Consider the following 22,239-nt stretch of genomic DNA (forward strand, 5'->3'; position numbering starts at 1 on the left):
TCTCTCCGACGATGCATGAGCAGTGTTGACGGGGGCAGAGGTCGGCCAGCGGCGCCTCACTTGTGGGGTGCCGCGGGGTCGATTCTCTCGCCTTCTGTTCAACATCTATATGAAGCCGCTGGGTGAGATCATCAGTGGCTTGGTGTGAGGTACCAGCTGTCGCTGATGACACCCAGCTGTACTTTTCACACGGGCCACCCCAATGAAGCTATCGAAGTGCTGTCCCGGTGTTTGGAAGCCGTCTGGGTCTGGATGGGGAGAAACAGGCTCAAGCTCAATCCCTCCAAGGCGGAGTGGCTGTGGATGCGGCATCCCGGTACAGTCAGCTGAGTCCACGGCTGACTGTTGGGAGGCGAGTCATTGGCCCCGATGGAAGGTGCGCAACTTGGGCGTTCTCCTGGATGAGCGGCTGTCTTTTGAAGACCACCTGACGGCCGTCTCCAGGAGAGCTTTCCACCAGGTTCGCCTGGTGCGCCAGTTGCGCCCTTTCTGAACCGGGATGCCGGCATCCCGGTACAGTCAGCTGAGTCCACGGCTGACTGTTGGGAGCGAGTCATTGGCCCCGATGGAAGGTGCGCAACTTGGGCGTTCTCCTGGATGAGCGGCTGTCTTTTGAAGACCACCTGACGGCCGTCTCCAGGAGAGCTTTCCACCAGGTTCGCCTGGTGCGCCAGTTGCGCCCCTTTCTAGACCGGGATGCCTTGTGCACAGTCACTCACGCCCTCGTGGCGTCTCGTCTGGGTTACTGCAATGCTCTTTACATGGGGCTCCCTTGAGGGGCATCCGGAGGCTTCAGTTAGTCAGAATGCAGCTGCGGGTGATAGAGGAGCCCTCGTGGCTCCCGTGACACCTATCCTGCGCAGGCTGCACTGGCTACCTGTGGCCTTCGGGTGCGCTTCAAGGTGTTGGTGAACGTCTTCAAAGCGCTCCATGGCATAGGGCCGGGCTATTCTGGGACCGCCTGCTGCTACCGAATACCTCTCACCGACCCGTGCGCTCTCACAGAGGGACTCCTCAGGGTGCCGTCGGCGCGACAGTGTCGTCTGGCGACGCCCAGGGGAAGGGCCTTCTCTGTGGGGGCTCCCGCCCTCTGGAACGAACTCCCCCCAGGACTCCATCAACTTCCGGACCTCCGAACCTTTCGTCGCGAGCTTAAAACTCATTTATTCATCTGCGCTGGACTGGGTTAGTTTTAAATTTATGGGTTTTTAATGGGTTTTTATCCTAAATTTTTAATCTTGGCCAATTTAATAAGTTTTTTAATTGTATTTTAATCGTATTTATATTGTATTATTGTGTATTTTTTATCTGGCTGTGAACCGCCCTGAGTCCTTCGGGAGAAGGGCGGTATAAAAATTTAAATAATAAATAATAAATAAATAAAGCAAAGTTTACTGGTAATCCTTACATAATGATGCTAATTGGAACTTGCAACTTTGACACTAAGTGAAAGAATGCCTATGTTAGAAATCATGTAACTATGACTGTACTGCAAGCTGGAAAGAAACAAAACTAGTAAGTTTCAAACCCTCTACTTTTGTTGGCTTCCTAAACACCTCCCACCCTTTGGAATGCTGGAGTGCCTCCTTACTGTCTTGTATACACTAAAAGCAATGTGATCACATTCCAGACCAGAATTGGGAGCCATGGGTGCACTACACAAACAGCTTATTCTCTTGAAATCCCATTTACCCAATCTCTCCACTCTGCATAGGAGGTGGGAAAGCCAGACAAAGAAGAGCTCTACAAAAATCTCAATTTTCTTTTCTATCTCAAAAAGTGGAAAGATTGAAGAGGAAGTGATTTCAAGAGAATAATGTAAGCTAGTTGCATAGTGTACCTTTGGTTCTCAGCCTGGGGAGGAGAGTTGTATAAAAGAGTAATCAGCTCATTAAGGTGAAGAGAAGGGAGAGAGGAAAAAAATGCAGATCAGGCACAGCTTACCAAAAGCATACTGTCTATAAGGGTGACCACATGACTGAGTGTTGTTGTGAAATGAAAATGTGCTATTTTTTTCTCTTTTTGAATTGTATCATTTTGATTTTATATCTTTTTTTTACTATTTTCTAGTGAACTCTAACATTTTGTGTTTTAATTTGTATTACAAATTAAAGTTATCTTTAAAAGTTAATGTTAACCTCTTTTAATGAAAATTGCTGCCATGTACTATATATTCAGTTTTGAGAAGTTAATAGCAGTGGGTCATTTCTTTTCTTTCCCTTTTCATTCCCTTTCATTTCTTTCAGCCCTGCCACCTGGGGAATTTTGGAAGTTGAAGTCCATGCATCTTTAAGTTGCTGGAGTTGAGAAACATTGCCCTACAGGAATCTTGAATGCCTTAATTCAGGGGTGTCAAACTCATGCTGTCATGGCATCATCACATGACATATCGGGACTTTTTTCCCCTTCACTAAACTGGGCTGGGCATGGCCAGCATGTGAATCCCCCAGGCTGGGAGTTTAACAGCCCTGCCTTAACAGATGCCTTCTGAAGACTTCTTACAAAGCTTATTGTAAATACAGATTTGGTGTCCTTTTGAAAGAGTGCTAGATCATGCTGATTGGGGAATTCTGAGAGTTGAAGTCCACACATCTTAAAGTTGCAGTATTTGAGAAACACTGCCTTAGTCTAGGACTTATTCTTCAGCCAGGTCTTCTGAATTCTATCAATTATTAACCATTAACAGGGTTTGTTTCATTTAAATTTGCAATATTTTTTTCTTGTTTTGCTACCTCCAGTAGTCCAAGAATGGAAAAATGAATTAAGTTGGCTCTTATTAATGGAGTTTTTACCCAACCTGTTAGCTCCCTTAACTATAATTAATAACAATGGAAGAGATATTCCAGCATCTGGAATGGAGGGTAAGTGACACCACAGTCATCATTAAACCATCACAGAAATTCTAATTCTATTTGTGCAGAAATAATAACAATCTTTTCTTCCACCATTACCCATACATATCTACATGCATATATACATAGGGCATGTGAAATGTTCTTTGCTTCAGGAAGGCACTTTTTTTTATTTATTTGCATTTATATCCCGCCCTTCTCCGAAGGGGCGCCTTACACTATGTCAAGCAATAGTCTTCATCCATTTGTATATTATATACAAAGTCAACTTATTGCCCCCAACAATCTGGGTCCTCATTTTACCTACCTTATAAAGGATGGAAGGCTGAGTCAACCTTGAGCCTGGTGGGGCTTGAACCTGCAGTAATTGCAGGCAGCTGCTGTTAATAACTGTCTTACCAGTCTGAGCCACAGAGGCCTCTTAAGACACAGCCTACTACATGCTGTGACCATAACATCCAAGACATTCATGAGATTATTTGTGTCACAGATCTTTCAGTTCAAAGCACTATTGTATGGCTGATGTGCTTTACTAGCTATCGTAGAGTTACTCTGGTGCACTGTTAATGTGCTGGCTAAAAAACTAGGAAACAGAGATTTTTGTCATGGATACTTGCTGTGTATATTAGGGCCAGTCACACTCTGAGCCCAATCCACCTCACAAAGTTGTTATTGTGGGGAAAACTGAAGGTGCAGTAGTATAAAGTATGTTCACTATCTTGAAATGATCAAATATAAAGATGGGCTAAAAGTCTAATCACCAACATCTTGCTTTAAGCAAAATTAAATACAGCAGCAACTCCATTCCACTGCTTAAAATCAAGGAGATATTCCTCTTTGTTGAAGTGTGTCAGACTTTTGTGGAAATAAGAACTCTTTTTGGCATGCAGCACATTCCTGATATTTATCTAGTAGAGCAATGCAAAACATTTGCACCTTATTAAAGCACCTTCATGAGAAAGGCGGTGAATCAAAAGTTGGAATTAAGATTGCCAGGAGAAATATCAACAACCTCAGATATGCAGATGATATAACCTTAATGGCAGAAAGGGAAGAGGAACTAAAAAGCCTCTTGATGCAGGTGAGGGAGGAGAGTGCAAAAGTTGGCTTGAAACTCAACATTAAGAAAACAAAGATCATGGCATCCAGCCCTCTCAATTCCTGGCAGGTAGATGTGGAAGAAATGGAGGTAGTGACAGATATTATTTTCCTGAGCTCCAGATGGGGACTGCAACCAAGAAAAGATGCTTGCTTCTTGGGAGGAAAGCTATGGCAAATCTAGACAGCATACTAAAAAGCAGAGACATCACCCTGCCAACAAAAGTGCGTATAGTAAAGCTATGATTTTCCCAGTTGCAATGTATGGCTGTGAAAGTTGGACCATAAGAGAGGCTGAGTGCCAAAGAATTGAGGCCTTTGAACTCTGGTGCTGGAGAAGACTCCTGTGAGTCCCTTGGACTGCAAGGTGAACAAACAAGTCAGTCCTAGAGGAGACCAACCCTGACTGCTTTTTAGAAGGCCAGATCCTGAAGATGAAACTGAAATACTTTGGCCATCTAATGAGAAGGAAGGACTCACTGGAGAAGAGCCTAATGCTGGGAAAGATTGAAGGCAAAAGAAGAAGGGGACGACAGAGAACGAGGTGGCTGGATTAAGTCACTGAAGAAGTAGGCGAGAGCTTAAATGGACTCCAGAGGATGGTAGAGGACAGGAAGGCCTGGAGGAACATTGTCCATGGGGTTGTGATGAGTCGGACATGACTTCGCAACTAACTACAACAAAGTACCTTTGGGAGAATGAAGCACCTCCCTTTGGAACATTAAAGTAGCCTTATTTTTGGGAAGCCCTCTTGGATACTTCAGGTCCCTGGTTTCCTCTGTGGATATGTAAGTACACTTTCCTTTGCTGAGGTGCCACTTGGTAGTACATGTACATGTAGGCAGAGAGGGACAGCTTTCAAAGCAGCAGATGGTAGTTCAAAACAAAATAAAAAGGATGCTTTGAACTGTAAAGCTTAATGTAGACAAGTTCAACAATTATTAAAGTTTGTAGTTCTCAAAAGTGCAGGAGAAAAGCTTTATGTAACAGTTGAAAGGATATTGTCATGAGCTTTTAGTGAAAATGTTCTTGTGAATCCAAATGTTCTTGTGAATCCAATTGTTTTTTATGTATTCAGTGAATTGTACTTCACCTGTGTCCCTCTATTAGTTTGACTGAGATTACATATTTCTTCTAGAAAAGTGTAATGTACATGTTCCTGAAAACTTGCCTCAGAGAAAGTTTTTTATATTCCAATCAAATTGCCAAACCACCATTTTAAGCACTAAATTTATACAGTCTGGGTATTCATGCCTTTACAACAAGATTCATTAATCAGTAAAAGAAATTAATTCCCAGTAGCATCACTTTAGTCTGTGTATGGGATGGATAGGTGATGAAGTTTTTGGATGAAATTGGGAATTGTAGGGAATTGATAGGGTTTTCAATGTTTGATCTCATCTTTGAAAGTAAGTATGTGAATTCTAAAGCAATGGAAAATGGTAGCTGAATTTTGCAACGTTCTGAAGCTAGACTGTGATTGGAGAACAGCGTTTTGTGAAAGAAGCCACATCAAATGAAATACATTGACTGGGTCCCCTTTTCTGGCACACGGGAGGGGTGTCTCTTCAAATTGCATAAGCGGAGATATTAAGTCGTAGGCACCGCATCTATGTGACAGAGGCGCTGTTAAACTGAGAATCTCGTACCGGTCCAAATCTTTGTATAACAGCTGTGTACGCTTGGGGTGGGGGAAAGACAGACAGACAGACAGAGAGGTAAAATTAGGGAATAACAACGATCCCTCGAATCCCCTTCAGAATCCGGGAGGATCCGGCTTTTCCCTTTTTCCTCGGGGTGGTGGTGGTGGTGAGAGGCAGTTTGAGTGACAGTCAGAAATCTGATCCTGTTAAAGACGCGGTTAGCCAATGGGCTACGGAGATCCCTCGGTTTAGACTAGAGGCCCCTGGAGGAGAAGTAGAGGAAAAACTACTGAATGTAGCGTCCTGTCAGTGGCGCTTTTCGCTTGAAAGGAGAAGCGCTGGGAGAAATAATTAATGTTCTTATTACATTTGTAGGGACTTTTTGTTTTGGTGCGCGTGTGTGTGCGCGCGCGCATCCGATCGTCTTTGCTGTACTTTCAGGTGGGTTTTTAACAGCAACTTTGTTGTCTGTTGTTCTGGCGATTACGTGGTTGTGGTTTGCAAAGAGCCTTCTCTTTCTCTCTCTCTCTCTCTCTGTAGCTCTCTCTCTCGTTCTCTTTTTCTCTCCTCTCCCGTTAGGTGTAGCGCTAGTTGTGTCGTGCGCCATTACTAGTTCTGCACACGTTTACAAATGGGATCGCTCCAGGGACTAAAGCGGGCATGCCAGTTTGGCTCGCGATTTGATTTCTTGGTTTTTTTCGAAGTCCTTTCCATCCTCTTGCTATCCTCTCCGGCTCTTGCTTGTAACCCAGAGGAAGGCAGCTGAGAAGGAGGGATGCGTGTGTTTTTATGAATGGCACTCTTGGAGGATCATTAGATATGCAAATTCAGGCAGTTCATTCATGACTTAAAAAAAAAATATCTAAAAGCCATATTGTGTTCTCCGTTTTTTCAAGGCTCTTTGAAGGCTGCATCTGGAGAAACTCTCTTTTAAATCCAATGTCCAGAAAATAATAAAAATACTGCGGTAAAGTCTTCAGAATGGATGGATTTTATGACCAGCAAGTGCCTTACATGGTCACCAATGTGAGTGATCAGCTCCTAAGTTTTTGGGTCTCTCGGTGGGAGGGTGCAATTTGCAGTTAAAAAGGGGAGAAGGCAAAAGCTTTTATGGGGGGGTAATTGTTCTGGGTTTTGTTGTTGTTTTATTTTTGGACGGAAGTGAAGGGAGGAAAATTTATACTTTGTAATGAGATGTACATTTAATTCAATAAATTTCCATTTTTTTCCACATACCATTTTGGTTTGAGGAAAAACAAAAGCACTTTTACACCTCATTATTATAAGAAGAAAGAAATCATAATTGTTGCAGTTTTAGAAGTTTTTAAGTCTTCTTTGTCATCTTAAATAGAAGTCCCCTAAAGGGAAAAAAAAGTTCCCCCCCCTTTTAAAGGACTTTTACAAATAAAGAGTTAAAAATTAAAGTATAAAGTCATTCTCCCAACCAGCATCAATCAAAAGTTGGCTTTTCAAGAAATACCCTTGATAGATGTTTGAATTTTAGATTGCCAAAATTAATACTTAACACCTATAGCCCTGCCTTTCTATATAAGTGTCTATATGGACATGTGTTTTCAGTAGGTAGATTGAATCTAAATATTTCTTGGCTTAATTCTAGTAATTTGAAATTAGTTATAAAATCAGTTGGGAAGTTTTAAGCTTTTTCCATAGCCTTAATATTTAAAACCTATTGCTAATATTGCTTGATATCTAACTTCTTTCCCTTTTTCCTTTCAAAATAACCGTTCTATTCTATTTGTAGAATCTCTGTGGGAGAAATTGTAATGAGCGACCAGCAAATGTCAGGAAAAGAAAATTCATTAAAAGAGATCTGGCTCATGACTCAGAAGGTGAGGATATGTGTTACGCAAGGAGGGGGAGGAGAATAAATGTTACTGGCTCCCCCTCTTATAACTACATACCCTGTAATGTGCTTTTTAAATGTTGATGTCTGCGCATTTCTCTCCTTTTCCTCCCTCATGCATCTTCCTGGAGTTTTGTCTACATCTATTTATAGAAATGAGACAAGAAAACCACATCTCATGATGTGACACAAGCTGACAAAAGCAATTCACTGCTAGGTTGATGTACCTTCAGTGACTCACCCTCTGTGTTAGGTATTGCCACATGGTAGGGATGTGAGTAAGCCCATATACCTGGAGGTGAAAATTTGGCAAGAATTGATAGGTAGTAAAAGGGTGCACACAATTTGCTCACCTGTAGGCCTCTGCACACTCCCTTCCCATTATCATTTCCTTTGGGAGTACCTACTGTTGTGTTTCAGAGAGATGCTAAAGTTTTGCTTGAACCCCTAGAAACAAAATAGGACCAGATTCAGAGTTTTGTCTGCCTACTTTTTCCATCTCTACCCTTTGGTTTGTAACTCCTATAGTAACCAACTATGAATCACTCAGAAGAAAATGGTTCATTACACTTTTTAACATCATACCCTGTGAATCTAACACTTGGTGGAAAGGCTGTTGAAGAGAAAAACAACTGTTTCTGCAACAGTGCTGCCTTGATAGCTTGTTGCTTGAAACAGCAACTCATGGCTTACTGGAGGCAAAATAGTCCTCACTTGCTTCTCTCAAACTCTACAAAAAGCACCAATGTCCTTTCTTGGACTGGGTTCAGACTAGAGGAATTCATCTGTCTACCTCCATTATAAGACTACTCTATCCAACTTGGATTGGTAGCTTTGTAAAGATTTCCTAGAGGATGATCTGCAATAATTTTGAAAGCCCTTACACCCTTCTAAAAATGCTAATGTGGACATAATGATTAATAGCAACAAAACAAAACCTTCATGAATTCATGCATTTGTCTTGCAGAGTTGACTAAATTACCAATTCAGGTTTCCAGTTCAGGTTAGTTATATTTGGGATTATTAACTAGCAACTTCCTCCCCCCCCAAATAATTTAAGTAAAAACCTTACTTTGCAATGGCAACTTGTCTGGATTTTATTTCTATCATTTTATAATATTATATACCAAACATATGAGCAAAACTGCATTTCATTGTTGAGTATTCCTTTAAAAAATGTTAGGTTATAGCCTGATGTAGTTATTTTGGAGTAAGCCACACTGAAATTAATATAATTGTCTTTCTATGGGTATGTATAAAGAAGTTCAAGGAATTTCTCTTTAAGTAGTCTTGGTCATTCAAAAATCTGGTCAATTGATTTTTATGGGTTCTCTCAATAAAGTCTGCTGATACATGTAAATTATTATTACTGGAGTTGATGGTGATACTTTACCACATATATTTTATGCAGAAAGTAATATTTGCATCTACACAAAATTAGACAAAATATAATAAGTTATAAAGATCTTTGCTTAATTTAGTATTATTTGAACATTACAGAGCTGCTGACTTTTTAAAAAATCTTTTATTCTTTTCTTAGAATTGTTTCAAGATCTAAGCCAATTACAGGAAACGTGGCTTGCAGAAGGTAAGGAGGGAAAAATGTTTTCTACCCAAAATAAAGAAGGAAAGGAAAGGGGGGGGAAGCACTCTTGAAGAAAAAGGGAGGGGGAAAGGGAGGGGGGAAAAAAGTCCTGAACTTGCTGTCTTAATGTTCAGCCCAATTAATTGAGCTCTAAAAGAGCCACCTCATGTGTCATGCATACATTAGAGCCTCTGATGAGTTTGTCTTTGGGGACTCTGGGGCTGCTCTATCCAATGTCATCACAAATTACCAGGAGAAATTGCTTCCAGCCCACAATCACATCTGCTTTTGGCAAGAACTAATGCACCAAGACTTCACGTTCCAAGCCTCTGTTCAGATTTTAATTGCAATTGATCAGGTTTATATTATTGTACCTCAGGAGACTGCCTACAGCCAGAACTGGGCTCGCTCTTTCCTTCAGAGCAGAGCATACAATTGTTTAGTGTTCTGGAGGAAGTACTTTTCTGATGGCAGAATATAGTTTCTCTGAGTTCATCAGGACGGGATGCTTCAAGATTTAAGTGAAAGTGTCTTCTTCCCTGCTTGCTCGCAACACCGAACATTAGGTGTGTATTGGCTACTTAAGGAAAGATGGATTTCTATTACCATTATTTCAAATTTAGAGATATTTATTTTGCAAGGCATTTAAAAGGAGAAACTTTATTTTTTTTTCCCTTTTCCTTCCTTTTGCACCTCCCCCCCCTTGTGTTTTCTTAACTCTGAAATAGTTTATTTTAACACAGTTGACAGATTATAAGGAAATAGTTTTAGTGCTGGAGTTAAATTACTGTGGATTTTGACTTGAGTAGGATGAGATGCCGAGAGAAGTTTTGGAAAAGCATAGGAAGTTGATCCTAACTGAGGTATATTTTCTAACTAAAAAGTTGATGCTCCTGACATGGGCTTTTTCCAGCATGAAGATAACTCGATTCAAAATATTTTCTCTCATACACACACACACACACACACACACACACACACACACACACACGTATGTATCTATGTATGTATGTATGTATGTATGTATGTATGTATGTATGTATGTATGAATTTAATTAAACCTCATTCAGAATTAGGTGATATTCCTCTGTCTGTGTGCTTTTGCTTGTTTATGCATTTTTAGTATTCATTGGGGTTTTATTTTTTTTTAAAAACTCTTACTGAATGTGCATTGTTTGTTGAATGAACATTCTATTTCTTTTGGAAAGGAAAGAGATAATTTGATGTAGTTGCTTAACAGAGAAAAGAGGAGTATTGTAATGGTACATACAGACTGCCTACCTTTTTGATATCACCTTATATAATTTTTCAAATATGTAATTCTCATTAATTTATCTTATTCTTTTGCCATGCTTTTATGTACAGTATCTAGCAAGGAAATATTAAATATGATGTAATAGGTGATAAATCTCAATATTAATATTGAAGGTCTAAGAATAGCTGTGTAAAGTAACTCTAGTAAAGATCTATACATATGCTGAACTTTCAGCTCATCCTGATAACTTGGAAGACCATCAAAGCACTAAGAATTCAGTATTGCTCATTTCATTCAGTGAGTTTTAGTTTTAATGTATGTTTTAATTTGGTAAATTTTGATTAAATGCAGGTTTTTTTATTGTGCAATCAGATAATCGTTTAAAATGTTTCTGAAAAGGAAGAATGAACAAAAATGGATTTTATATCATTTGCTAATCATGGTTCTGATTAAACAAAAGGAATAAGCAAAAGGAAATAAAACATGTAGGCTATAGTACTTTACTCAGTTAGAAATAAGTTTTCACTGAAAGCAATAGGACACACTTTGCTTTGCATTATTACCAATTAAACATGAAAAATTAAATTCTTACCTTAGAGACTTATGCTGTTTAAAGCATTCTACCAACATATTTAAGTAATGTGTCCAGTGACCAGCAGTGTAGCTTAGGACTTGGTTGAATCAAATCCTAAATATGAAAACTAGTTGAGTTCATGTGAAATGTAATAGTTGAGGAAAAGTTTTTATAACTTAAGACTAAAAATCACAATTATGACTTAATAATTATTTTTTGTATTTTCTAACAAAGAAAAAACAACAACATTGAGATGCTCTGTAGGTAGTAAGTAAGTAATCCGCGCAAGATTAATTATAAAACTGGTCTTGAAGTCACTCTAATTTGCTCACCTTTTGATTAAATTTTGTCCATTTATGTTCATATGGCTGCTGATAAAGTTACAGCTCTTTGAAATAGTTAGCTCTCATAATGCTTTGTAGCAAGGAATGTCACTTTAACTTTTTTAATTCTGCCACTCCTTTTTTTAACTGTAGTACAGTAGCATCTGACTGAATCATTATGGACTATCACTTTTTAGTTATTGAAGGATCTGTCCTCTTTTCCCCTTCCACCCCCATTTTAGAGAAATAGTTTTTAGATAGGAAAGAATAAGAGCACAAAAAAGAGAAAAAATGATAGTTGAGATATTTTAACTGCATCTTTATCAGTATCCCTATTCTTCTGGGGAAGATGTTGCTAATGAGTAATCATAAACAGTCTATTCTCTTTTCACAAAAGTGGCATTGGAAACAATGGCATTTACATATGTATTGAAGGTGGAAAAATAATTCAGTGGTGAATAGAATCAGATGTGGTTGCTGTAATGTATTGTGCTGTAATTTGGTTGCTGTGATGTGTGTGTGCCAAATCTAGGATGTCAGATTCAAAAATGATTTGCATCCAGGGGCACAAGAACCTTGCAGAATGCTTGACCAAACTTTCTTTCTTGTTCTCTGTGTGAGATACAGACTTAAACACTTGTTTTTCCTTCAGTGGAAACCTTCTGTTGCTACTGTATTGAGGCTTGAAACAAAATAAACCATTGGGATCTGAGCATTTGGGGGGGAAAAAATGAAGGGCTGTTAATAATTTCCTAATTTAGTAAAGCATTACTGTCATCTGCTAACAACCCTGGGTTATTCAGCTGCCAGTACTTCCTTTGTACATACATAGAAAAGTTTATTCAAAATCTATGGGACTTTTAACTAAACCTGTTAATTCCCATGCATTCAATGTCATGGTGATGCCATTCTGGCCCAGCAGATGATGGAACTCCCCTATTGAATTTGTAGATATTGCATTAAATTGCTCTTGACAAATACAAGTTAACAACAGACTTCAAATAATCAGCTCAAATATGAACTTAATGTATTTTTCATTATCGGAAGCTCCCGCTGTTTATTCTGTAACAAAAAAGGGAACGAAAAGACTGATGGTGCTGAAAGCCTGCTGTGTTATGATGGAAACAGTTTGTGGTTTGAAAGAAAAATAAGCTGAAAAAGAAGAATGTTTTAAATTTGTATTCAAAACACTAAAAATGATGGATAAAGTGTAATGTAAATGTTACAGGAAGTAAAACTCTGTTATATTAGTATTGATTTAACAAAATGTCATATAGAAAGGATAATTTGTTAGTGAAAGGACAGGTAAAATATATTTTTTTAAAGTCCCTTGCTCCTTTGGGTGGTACCAGAGATTCTGATAAAGAAATTATTTCCTGAAATTATACTGGTGCCAGTGAAAATAATGGCCAGGTTTGGTAAATGAACTTTGTGAAAATTTCATGTTCTTGTCACAGTTTACCTCTTGTTTCTATTCTGACATTATTTTATTTTATTTGTGTTTTTCGCTTTCAAATGAAATTTAATTTCCTCTTTTTATTTTGATCAAGAGAGAAAATTATATTGAAGTGCCATAAATCAGGATGTTAGTTTCTTATCCTCATCTTCACAATCAAGAGAGTTATAAGAACCTTTCATGTTTTATATAGTGTTTAAATATGCCCTTAAAAAAGAACTAAAGTATAAATTTTACAGTAGAAAGAATTAATGAGAAATACAAAGTTTGTACAGTAAAAGTTCCCGTGGTATTTGGGGAAACAAAGTTACAGGGTTATCCTTAACACATAATAAATTGAAGGCATCTGTAAAATGAAACCTTCTAAAAGAGTGAGGGTGGGAGATTTGTATATGACCATAAAGATACCAAAGATATAAAGTTAGGCTTTTGGAACTCATATTTATGATGTCTTTACATGCATGTAGATCCTAAGAGCTTTTTCTGCTCATTATAAAATAGTGTAACAACTTTGTATAATCAAAGAAATAATAATCTGTTTCATTGGTCTTGGATGTCTACTTTCTAGGGCTGCAATGTTAAGATCAGGCTGTATTGACAAAATTGTTTTGGATTTGAGATTTTACTAGTCAGTTTTGCATCTTAAAGCTTTTAAGAAGTATTTGGACAGAAAGTGTACAATTTTGGAAATTGTGTGCTTTTTAATATCTTAAAAGGCAAAGTGTCATATCCTTCTTATATGATTCACTTTAGAAAACTAATTGGAAGAAGCACCATTTCTTTAATGTATTTATATTTTAGCTGGTAAATAATTTCGTGTGTATAGAACAGTAAGACATTTACTTGTTCTTAATTTGTGTAGCTCGTTTTTTTTCTTTTCAAAGCGGAATTCCTTGATGTTCAAAATCTTTGGCAACTTGGCTTATGGATTGCCAGAGTATCAAGAAGGAATGCTACCGGAAATGTTGTCACAGTCTGTATAGAATTGATTAAAAAGAAAAGGAGTAAAAATAGTGCTTTGGCTAATCTGCCTTGTGCATTTTCCCTTTCTCACTCTGTGTTTCCTCTGCATCTCCTGTGGAGCCTGTAACTTTTTTCCCTTCTGAGACCAACTTATTATTATTATTTTTTTGACATCTCATTTATTGTATTTGTTTCCCTGATAGGGTCTGTGTAGTGTCCTGAAACAAAGCAATGAAATTGATGTGTTTATATAAAAAGTTCAAGTTTATTCTTCTGTCTCTCTTTCATTCTCTCTCCTTTTCTATTGGGGGTGTGACAGGAAAAGATTGCGGTTGAGGCCACATGTTTCTTGCTGGATTCTGTTTTTGTGAATGAAGGCAGAACTCCAATTCTGACTGCTTCTCTTGAATAATTGTTTAAGAGATCAGCTGTCTCATTCACTGGCAGAGAGAATGACTCATACATCTTCTGCCTTGTTTGGCTGTAGGTCATTGTTACAGTGAATAGAGCTGGTTTTAATTAAATATCAACTCAACTTCTTTTGCTGTCTACTTTTCTGTCTTCTTTTGCTTCCCCCCCACCATATACTTTTAGGGAGAGAGGGTGATTACTTTTGAAAAAAACTAATAGACCTTCAGTTTGTTCTATTCTGCTGTTGCTTAGCTTAATCACAACATCTTAAAGATGTTGCCTTTTTTTCTTAATATTAAAAAAAATGGTCTGAGGCATTTAGGTGCATATTGAAAATGTCAGTATTTTATTAGAGAGTGATCCTGTGTATCAGTGGGTCAGTTCTGTTAAATCAAAAGACCATATTTCTGAGTAATTTCCAGCATTTTTTTTTGTTATTTAAAAATAAATAAGTGTTATTTGGAAACAAAATCTCCCCGTAGAGTTTTTAACCAACATTTCATTACCTTTACTTTCACCCAGGGAAGATTTGAGAAGTTGACAGGAGAAAAAGGAAGCAAAAGCAAAAAACAGAAATTGCTCTCTCCAAAGTGAGACAATTAACGGCACCTTGTGTATTAATCCAGAATAAACCTGATAAAGCTGTTCCCATTATTATATAGTCCTCTGCTTTTACCCCTTAAAGCGCTTCTTTTATTTACCTTTTTTTCCTAGTCTTAAGTAGTCCATTAGAATGTTACTACAAAGGGGCTCTTTGTAGATATTTAAATATTCTGTCCCCCAAAGAATCCAAATTCAACAGTCATTTATATTGATATATCCCGCCTCCCGTTCTGTCACCATATTACTATTCCTTTTATGAAAGACTCACTGAATTGCAGCAGTGACAAGAAAAAGGAATGAATAATATCTAAAACTACCTGCAGCCACCACTCTTCTGTTTGGAGGATTTAAAGTATATTTAAATCACCTAAACAAGAATTACTGGTAGTTTGTTTGGGGGATTTAAGGTATAGTTATACTTAATTGACTACCTGCTGGTCCAACTTTAGTGTGGAAACCTAAATTTCTTTGCAGGGTGGTATCCCGAGGCACCTGGCATATTTACCATTAATCTACTGCTCTCGATTTTATTTGAAGAATAGAGAAATCATGATGGACTGATACTATCTAAATGAAGCTTATTGGGTTTTGTACCTTGAATGTTTTGTAGTTATATTTCTTCTATTTTTGTATGTGTTTCTAATGCTAAAGGCTATTTTATTTCTACTTAATTGTAGCCATTGAATGCTTGTTCAGGACAGATTGCTTACTTCAGAAAAAAAACAAATATGTCAATTTAAAACTGGACAAGATTTTATAAATTGCTATATACAAGACTTAAGATGTAATCTTACATTTAAAATATGCTATAACTTTTGTTTCATTTTATAAAACAGCATATACTAGTTTTCTTCTTTACTGCTAAATTTATGTGGAAACCAGTTAAAGCCGTCACTATTATGAACAACAAAGAACATACAGCTGTTAAACAGGTGGTGTGTTAATGTAGTGTTTATATCTTGGAAGCGAAAGTTTAAACTTTGCCTTTTCTTATTTATAAGAAGTACAATAAGTATGCCATTGGTCAATTTGAAAATATGGTACTAGCTCAAGTTATAAAAAATGCAGATAAATTGGAATTGTATTTGCTGAAGGATGTGTGCTTCTCTACCCATTTATGTGGCTCATAATTTTGTTTTGCTTTGTATTTTAAAATGTGTTTGTGAGATTGAAGTTACAGTTGCTGTTCTAAAAGTTAGATTTAATCATTCAGAATAATTCTCTACAACTGTTTAAACATGTTTATGCATTTTAGCAAGTAGTCTAGGAACTTTATCTTGCATTGCTAAAAATGCAGGGCAGAAAAAAAGATCCTTTATTTTTGATCTGAATGCAACAACTTGTAGAATGCTGCTGGTAAGTTTTCATTTTTTTTCTAGCTTATAAATCAGTGAGAACAGGAGTTAAACGTTGCAGCTTAATATGAAAAATCTAGCTTTTAATGTGATAAAGTCATACAAAATATAATCCAAAGAGTTCCTGTGATGCCTGAAAGAGATGCTGAGTTCCTGAAAGACAAATTCCTTAGAGGATATTAAGAGCATTGAGGTTTATTATAGTAAAGGAATAATGATTAATTATACCTGCTATTCCAGTAGATTTTAAAAGGAAAAATGTGAATTATTCACATTACTATGTGAATAATGGAGAATAAATAAGAGAAATATGCAGTGTATCTTTAGCTAATCATCTACTCATATTGCAATTCCATTGGTTCTTATAAACTGCTAGTGCAGAGTGTGGAAATCATCTTTTCACAATTAGGGGTAATTGTTACTCTAGGATAATTTTTTGCACCATGAAAAGAGCAAACATTAGCAATTCTCCTCGCTGTGTATGGAAATAGAATAATTCACAGTGGTTGCATAGTTGATGTTGCCTATATGTCAATACATTTTAAGCTGAATGCTATTAATGATATCCAATTAACAGAATTATAATTATGAGTAAGCATTTGTGGTTCTGATGTGATCTGAAAATTTGGGCCTAAATCCAAGCAACAATACCAACACTGTTTATTAGCCAAGATGCTTTTAGGCAAATCTTGTTTCCAAACAACATTTTGTCCTACAAGACAGATTGATCCTGGAACCTTTAGTTTGTAGAAAGTTCAAATAAAATCACTTTAGCCCTTGTTCTTCACTTAAGTTAAAGCCCTTTGGATCACAACTTCAGAAATACTTCAGTCACTTTCTTTCAGGTTTTTGCCTTATGTGGGTAATTTTACATTAACTTCTCTATAGTGATTTTAAATTAGATAGCCTGCTTAAAACAGTATTGGATTTAGCATTTAATGCTACCATTGTCCAGTAAACTTTAAATAGGGAAAAGAAATTGGAAACTATCAAAGAAGAAATAGTATATGGTAGTGTAGTTAATATTTTGTTTTTTTTAAATATTTGCTAATATGTACTAGTACATGCTGTTAACTTATAGCTAAATTAGTTTATAAACTTACTTGCTATACGCTAATTTATAGATGTATGCATAAATTTTATTCAGATGTCCTGGTAATGCTTTCATTTCAAATCCATGTCAGTGAAAATGTTTGGTTGATTACTAGCTCTTGAAGCAAATCCTAGCTGATTTAATAAAATTAAAAAGAATGATTTCTAGAGAAGGATCTCTACAGTGGATTCTCTTGCTATGTCCAGGATCATTAGCTAGAAGTAAGTTTCCCAGGGCTTAATATGACTTAATTCTAGTCAAGCATGCACAAAGATAAGCTTTTAATTATATACAAGAATTTGGGGACTTCTTATGTGAATATATTATGTAATTATATTCTACCGTTTGGGTGATATTTTACTATATAAATGAATGAGTGATGAATCCTTAAATCAAGAAGCCTTTATAATCCCATTCCAAATTGTAAATGTTTAACAACAAACTCTCTTAAAGGTGTGGAAACATATTTCCAAATGTGCTTTTTTTTTAAAGAGAATTACTTTGGAATGAGGAGCATGAAATGTTTTATATCACTGATTTAGATGTGTTCTAGAATTTCATAAAATTGAATAGGAAATGTATCTTTTGTCTATCCTATTTTCCTCCTTGCTATTTTTCCTCTTAAATATTATAGGAGTACAAAGGTAGAAGCCTCAAAAGCTTCAATGGGACTCAACCTGCATTCTATTTGACCCCTTGGTTGCTTTCCTTAATGATATTAGCTTAATTTATTGCTACATAAATGCAATTCTACCTCCTAAATGCTGGCAAGATAAAACCATAAATCTAAGGTGGGTTAACTATTCTCTGCCTAGTTTTAGCATGAAGGTATTTAGTGACTAATACATCACCTTACTTATTGAAGTAAATGCTTGACTCTTGTGAAGTATGCCCAATATATGGGATGTTTGTGTTCATTAATGCAACCTCAAGTGCAGAATTTCCCAGTGCATCTTCATTTGCAGTTGATTCCCATAATCATTTAATTTTTTGTTTTATGTAAAGTGCATTCTCTTCTTTCCTAAGAGTTAGAACTAGCTCTTTTCCATTTAGTAGCTTCTTTTTCTAATTATTGTTTCTAATAAATTATTTCTTTTCATTTTCTCCCTTACCTTATCTTCAGCTCAGGTACCTGACAATGATGAGCAGTTTGTACCAGACTACCAGGCGGAGAGTTGTAAGTATAGCACTTTCTAGCTCTTTCCTTTTTTAAAAAAAGAAAATATTTTCAGCATGTATATTTCCCCTTCCTTTAGCCAGTAGTTAGGTAGAGCAGGAGACTGTCAGTCCATGACCCCAGTGTAAAAATATATAAAGAGAACCCTCCCTGAATTGCAACAACAAATAGATTGATTGAAAAGCCAATGTCCATCTGTCTCCTCCTCCTCTTCTTTTTCCTATTTATTTAATTTTCTAGATATTTTCATTGTGATAAAGAGTAGGTTTCCAGAATGGGGAAATAGATGAATTCTCTAGTAAAATGCTAATACTAATACTAACACTAATACAAATAAAAGAAATAATAATAATAATAATAATAATAATAATAATAATAATAATAATAATTATTATTATTATTACTGGAAATGGCATTCTATCTAGATGTTCTAGTAGTGTGCAATCAGAGCAGCTTCAAAAATAGTTATTCAGTGCGGTTTTTAAGAGGACATGGGAAATAATAAATAGTAAAAGTATTTAATTGTCATTTATAAATGGCATGGCATGCTTTTGTCAGTGATTTGGAAAGTGATTCCTAACATATTCTGAGAACCTGTATAGTCTCTGACTCAAAGTTACAGCCAACTTTGTATTCTTAAAGACAGCTTCCACTATCAATTTTTTTTTTTAATTGGCAAAAAATAAATAAATGAAAAAAGGGAGGATATACACAAGGCAACTTTGAGGCAAAGCAGAATTGGGGGATATAGGACTCAAGCAATCTGTTATCCAACAACTGAATTTTCAAGATTGTAGTTGCTTGGTGTTAGCAGAATAGCCTAATGATAGGGTGTGCAGTAATAATTGGCTTTTAACATAGGATTTCATTTTGGTTATTGTGCTACAAATACAAATACTAAATTTAGTGCTAGGCCAACGTTTTTTCTCCACTTTTATAACTGTTCTCGGTTTTATGAAAGGAAATAGCTTTTGATTCTCTCCTACCAAAAAAAGAAGAAGAAGTTAGGAGTTAAATTCTCAGGTGGAGTATGGCATTCATATATTTTACCTTACAGAGTGGCCAAAGATTTGTGTGAATGTCTTTCATTATCCATCCTACTCTTCAGCAATGTGTAGCCTTCCTACATTTCAATTAAAACTTAAAGGCAAAACATAAAATGGAGCTCCTCCCATGGGGCTTTTTAGGCAGGAAACAGAGGAGCCAAGAAAGTTGTCACTTCTCAGTAGTAAAGTAAACTCAGAAACACTACCAAACTAATTTTAAGTCACACTAAGCCAGAAATAGAAAGTGGACGATGGATTTATGGCAAAAATTAGCTAAAAAACAGAATAGTATGTGGCTGTAAAAAGTACTCCTTAAAATGTGCTAGGATTCATGGTAAGATTCGTGTGGGGTTTATTTCAAAGAACACCTTAATGGAAGGGTTTTATGGTTAACTAATATCTCTTCATTTGATCCACCTCATTGTTTGCCAATAGCTGATTATTAGCAAGAGCCTCCAGTGATGAATTTAAGGGAGCAAAGCAAAGGGCAAAGATGTTATGTAATAATGTATGTTCCTCATGTACATAAGTTGGATATATGAATTGGCTTAACTCTTACTTATTGCTTTTCAGGACATTTATGCATTTATTCAGCAATTTGTAGTTAAATTTTTCCCATTGCTCCATGTTCTTGCCAACCTCAGAACAAGGAAAATCTTCTCTCAATTAATAGATTCTCTTTAATGTATCATAGCTGTTCTTGTATTCTTAAAAAATATGGGTAGTTGCCTATTCAGGTCTTCTCATACTAGTTTATTTGTTCTTATTTTTCCATTCTTGGAGCTCATAGTTATTAAACTTGTTTCTTGGACTTTTGATCCAGTTATACTGTAGATATGCTAGTGAGCTTGATGTAAATCATCAACACTCGAAACACTATATTGTTGATTAATGCACTTGAACGGCACACTATACCTTTGAGAAATATGTGCAGTTTACTTTTTTATCCTGCTGTTCTTATTTTTATAAATATCTCAAGGCGGCAAACTTACCTTGTACTTCTTCCTCCTCCTATTTTCCCCACAACAACCCTGTGAGGTGGGTTGGGCTGAAAGAGAGGGAGTGGCCCAAAATCATTCAGCTGGTTTTCATACCTGAGGTGGGACTAGAACTCTCACCAGCCTGGTTTCTAGTCCGATAATTGAAACCACTAGACCAAACTGGCTAGGGAAAGGAAGAATCAGCATGGCGGACAGCATAATCTCTTGGAGATCTGGTAAGATCATTTTCTTCAGTCAAATATTAAGTGGTAGTGTTAATAATGTTATCTGATTTTAAAATCCATTTTTTAAAAAATTTCAAATTGTTATCTGCCAGGATTATTCTATGGGAAGAAAGAAAAAGGCACAGTCCATTATCATCAGCATCACAATGAATATATCATTCATTATTCTTTGCTTCAGTTCAAAAAGACATCTCCATAATTTCAAATGGTCCTTTAGAATTATTATAACATGGTATTTTTTTCCAGATCTTCTGTATGTTCTTCACACTGTAATTTTAATTCCTTTCTTTTAATATTCTTCATTGGTTACATATTGAAAAAAAAATCCATAATTATGGCATAGTATATTCTCCTGCAATTGATGTGAAAGCTTCAATTAATTGCTATGGTTTCCTTCTCAAAATCAAGTTCCTTGACAAACATTTCCTATTTAAACAGGCTATAAGATTAACTTTTTTCAGTTCCTTACATAAATTGTAATTCGGGGAAAAAAACACCTTTCAAATGATGGTTAATTAATGTTCTTCAGTGAGAAAGATGGGTGGTTTCTAAGTGTGATAAATAAACCTAATTTTAATAATAGTGTTGAAAAAATGATATGACATAAGTAAAAGTGAAATAAAGTTGTTAGGAAGCAATGAGTATAATCTTAACTTTAAAGCATGATTAAACTTGGCTTATTATATTTAAAAGCAATTTATGCATGGTTTTATTAGAGACTATATTTGCAAATGAAATGCTTTTCGTTATCACCTCATTGATTTTGTTAGATTTTATCAGACTGAATTTAAAATAGATTCACACATGGACCACCGATGTGGATTTCACATATTTTTATGTTTTGATCGTAGGTAAAGATATTTGAAATTTGGAACGATTATCTTCAATTAAGCAGATCTTTCTGCTAAGCACAAAACCATTTTGAGATAATAAAACATATTCTAGTGAGGAATGCAAAGTTTACAAAAATAAGTCAATGATTCTTATAGAAGGGCCACATATTGTTTATGTAAAATCCTGTCAAAGAAGATCAGGTTTTCTTAAGTGAACCTTAGCCCTTCAGACATTAATGCAGTGATGCAGCTAAAGATTATCTGTCCAGATAAATAGTCTTCTGTATATGTCCAGCTGGATCAGTATGCAATTGCTGGGATGTATATACAAAGACTTAAACAGAATTAAAATCCTATCAGCCATTTTTAAAAAATTTGAGATATTTTAATCCAAATATTTTATTTCCTTAGCAAGTGGACTTGGCTGTTTAACCTTTTGAAATTGTTTCTCAGACATATACTAACACACCTTTGGAATTATGTGCTTGATATTTTCTGATTATGATTGCAACTCAAATCTATAACTACAATTTACATAAAAGAATTGAACAATATTATTTGTCCTTGCTCTTCCTTTTTAAAAGGCCAGAATATTTCTATTTGTTGGAAAATTAATTCAGCAATAGATTCAAAGTTACACAGATTGTGCTGTGAACTCTGTAAAATATTGCTTGGAATGAAAGTTTTAAATAAATGTAGAATTTAGAAAGTTTTGTCAGTACGTATACCTACATGTATTTTGTGTATACACACGTATGCACAAATTCAAAGTTTACAATTTGTTGATAAAAAGATGTTTGTGTGTGCATGTAGATATACTATACATGTATAAAGGGTAAAATGGGAAAGAAGACATATGGATTACATCATGTTCTTTTCTTCA

At 36.1% G+C, this 22,239-nt stretch overlaps 1 protein-coding gene across 2 annotated transcripts in view; it reads left to right on the forward strand.

Annotated features, from left to right (window-relative positions):
- Positions 1–5,867: 5,867 nt before the first annotated feature.
- ETV1 (ETS variant transcription factor 1) overlaps positions 5,868–22,239 on the forward strand; it is a 111,566-nt gene continuing 95,194 nt past the window's right edge. Inside the window, exons 1-5 of one of the 2 annotated variants that reach the window (XM_058183102.1) lie at positions 5,868–6,034; positions 6,490–6,619; positions 7,356–7,443; positions 8,998–9,045; positions 18,199–18,252. In XM_058183102.1, the coding sequence (XP_058039085.1) occupies positions 6,575–6,619; positions 7,356–7,443; positions 8,998–9,045; positions 18,199–18,252 (235 nt within the window). In that variant the 5' untranslated portion in view covers positions 5,868–6,034; positions 6,490–6,574. Of the gene's footprint in view, positions 6,035–6,489; positions 6,620–7,355; positions 7,444–8,997; positions 9,046–18,198; positions 18,253–18,290; positions 20,515–22,239 lie in introns of those variants that run through there. The other variant, XM_058183103.1, reaches the window with a different exon arrangement.

This window comes from Ahaetulla prasina, chromosome 4, assembly GCF_028640845.1.
Source record: "Ahaetulla prasina isolate Xishuangbanna chromosome 4, ASM2864084v1, whole genome shotgun sequence".
Taxonomy (NCBI): domain Eukaryota; kingdom Metazoa; phylum Chordata; class Lepidosauria; order Squamata; family Colubridae; genus Ahaetulla; species Ahaetulla prasina.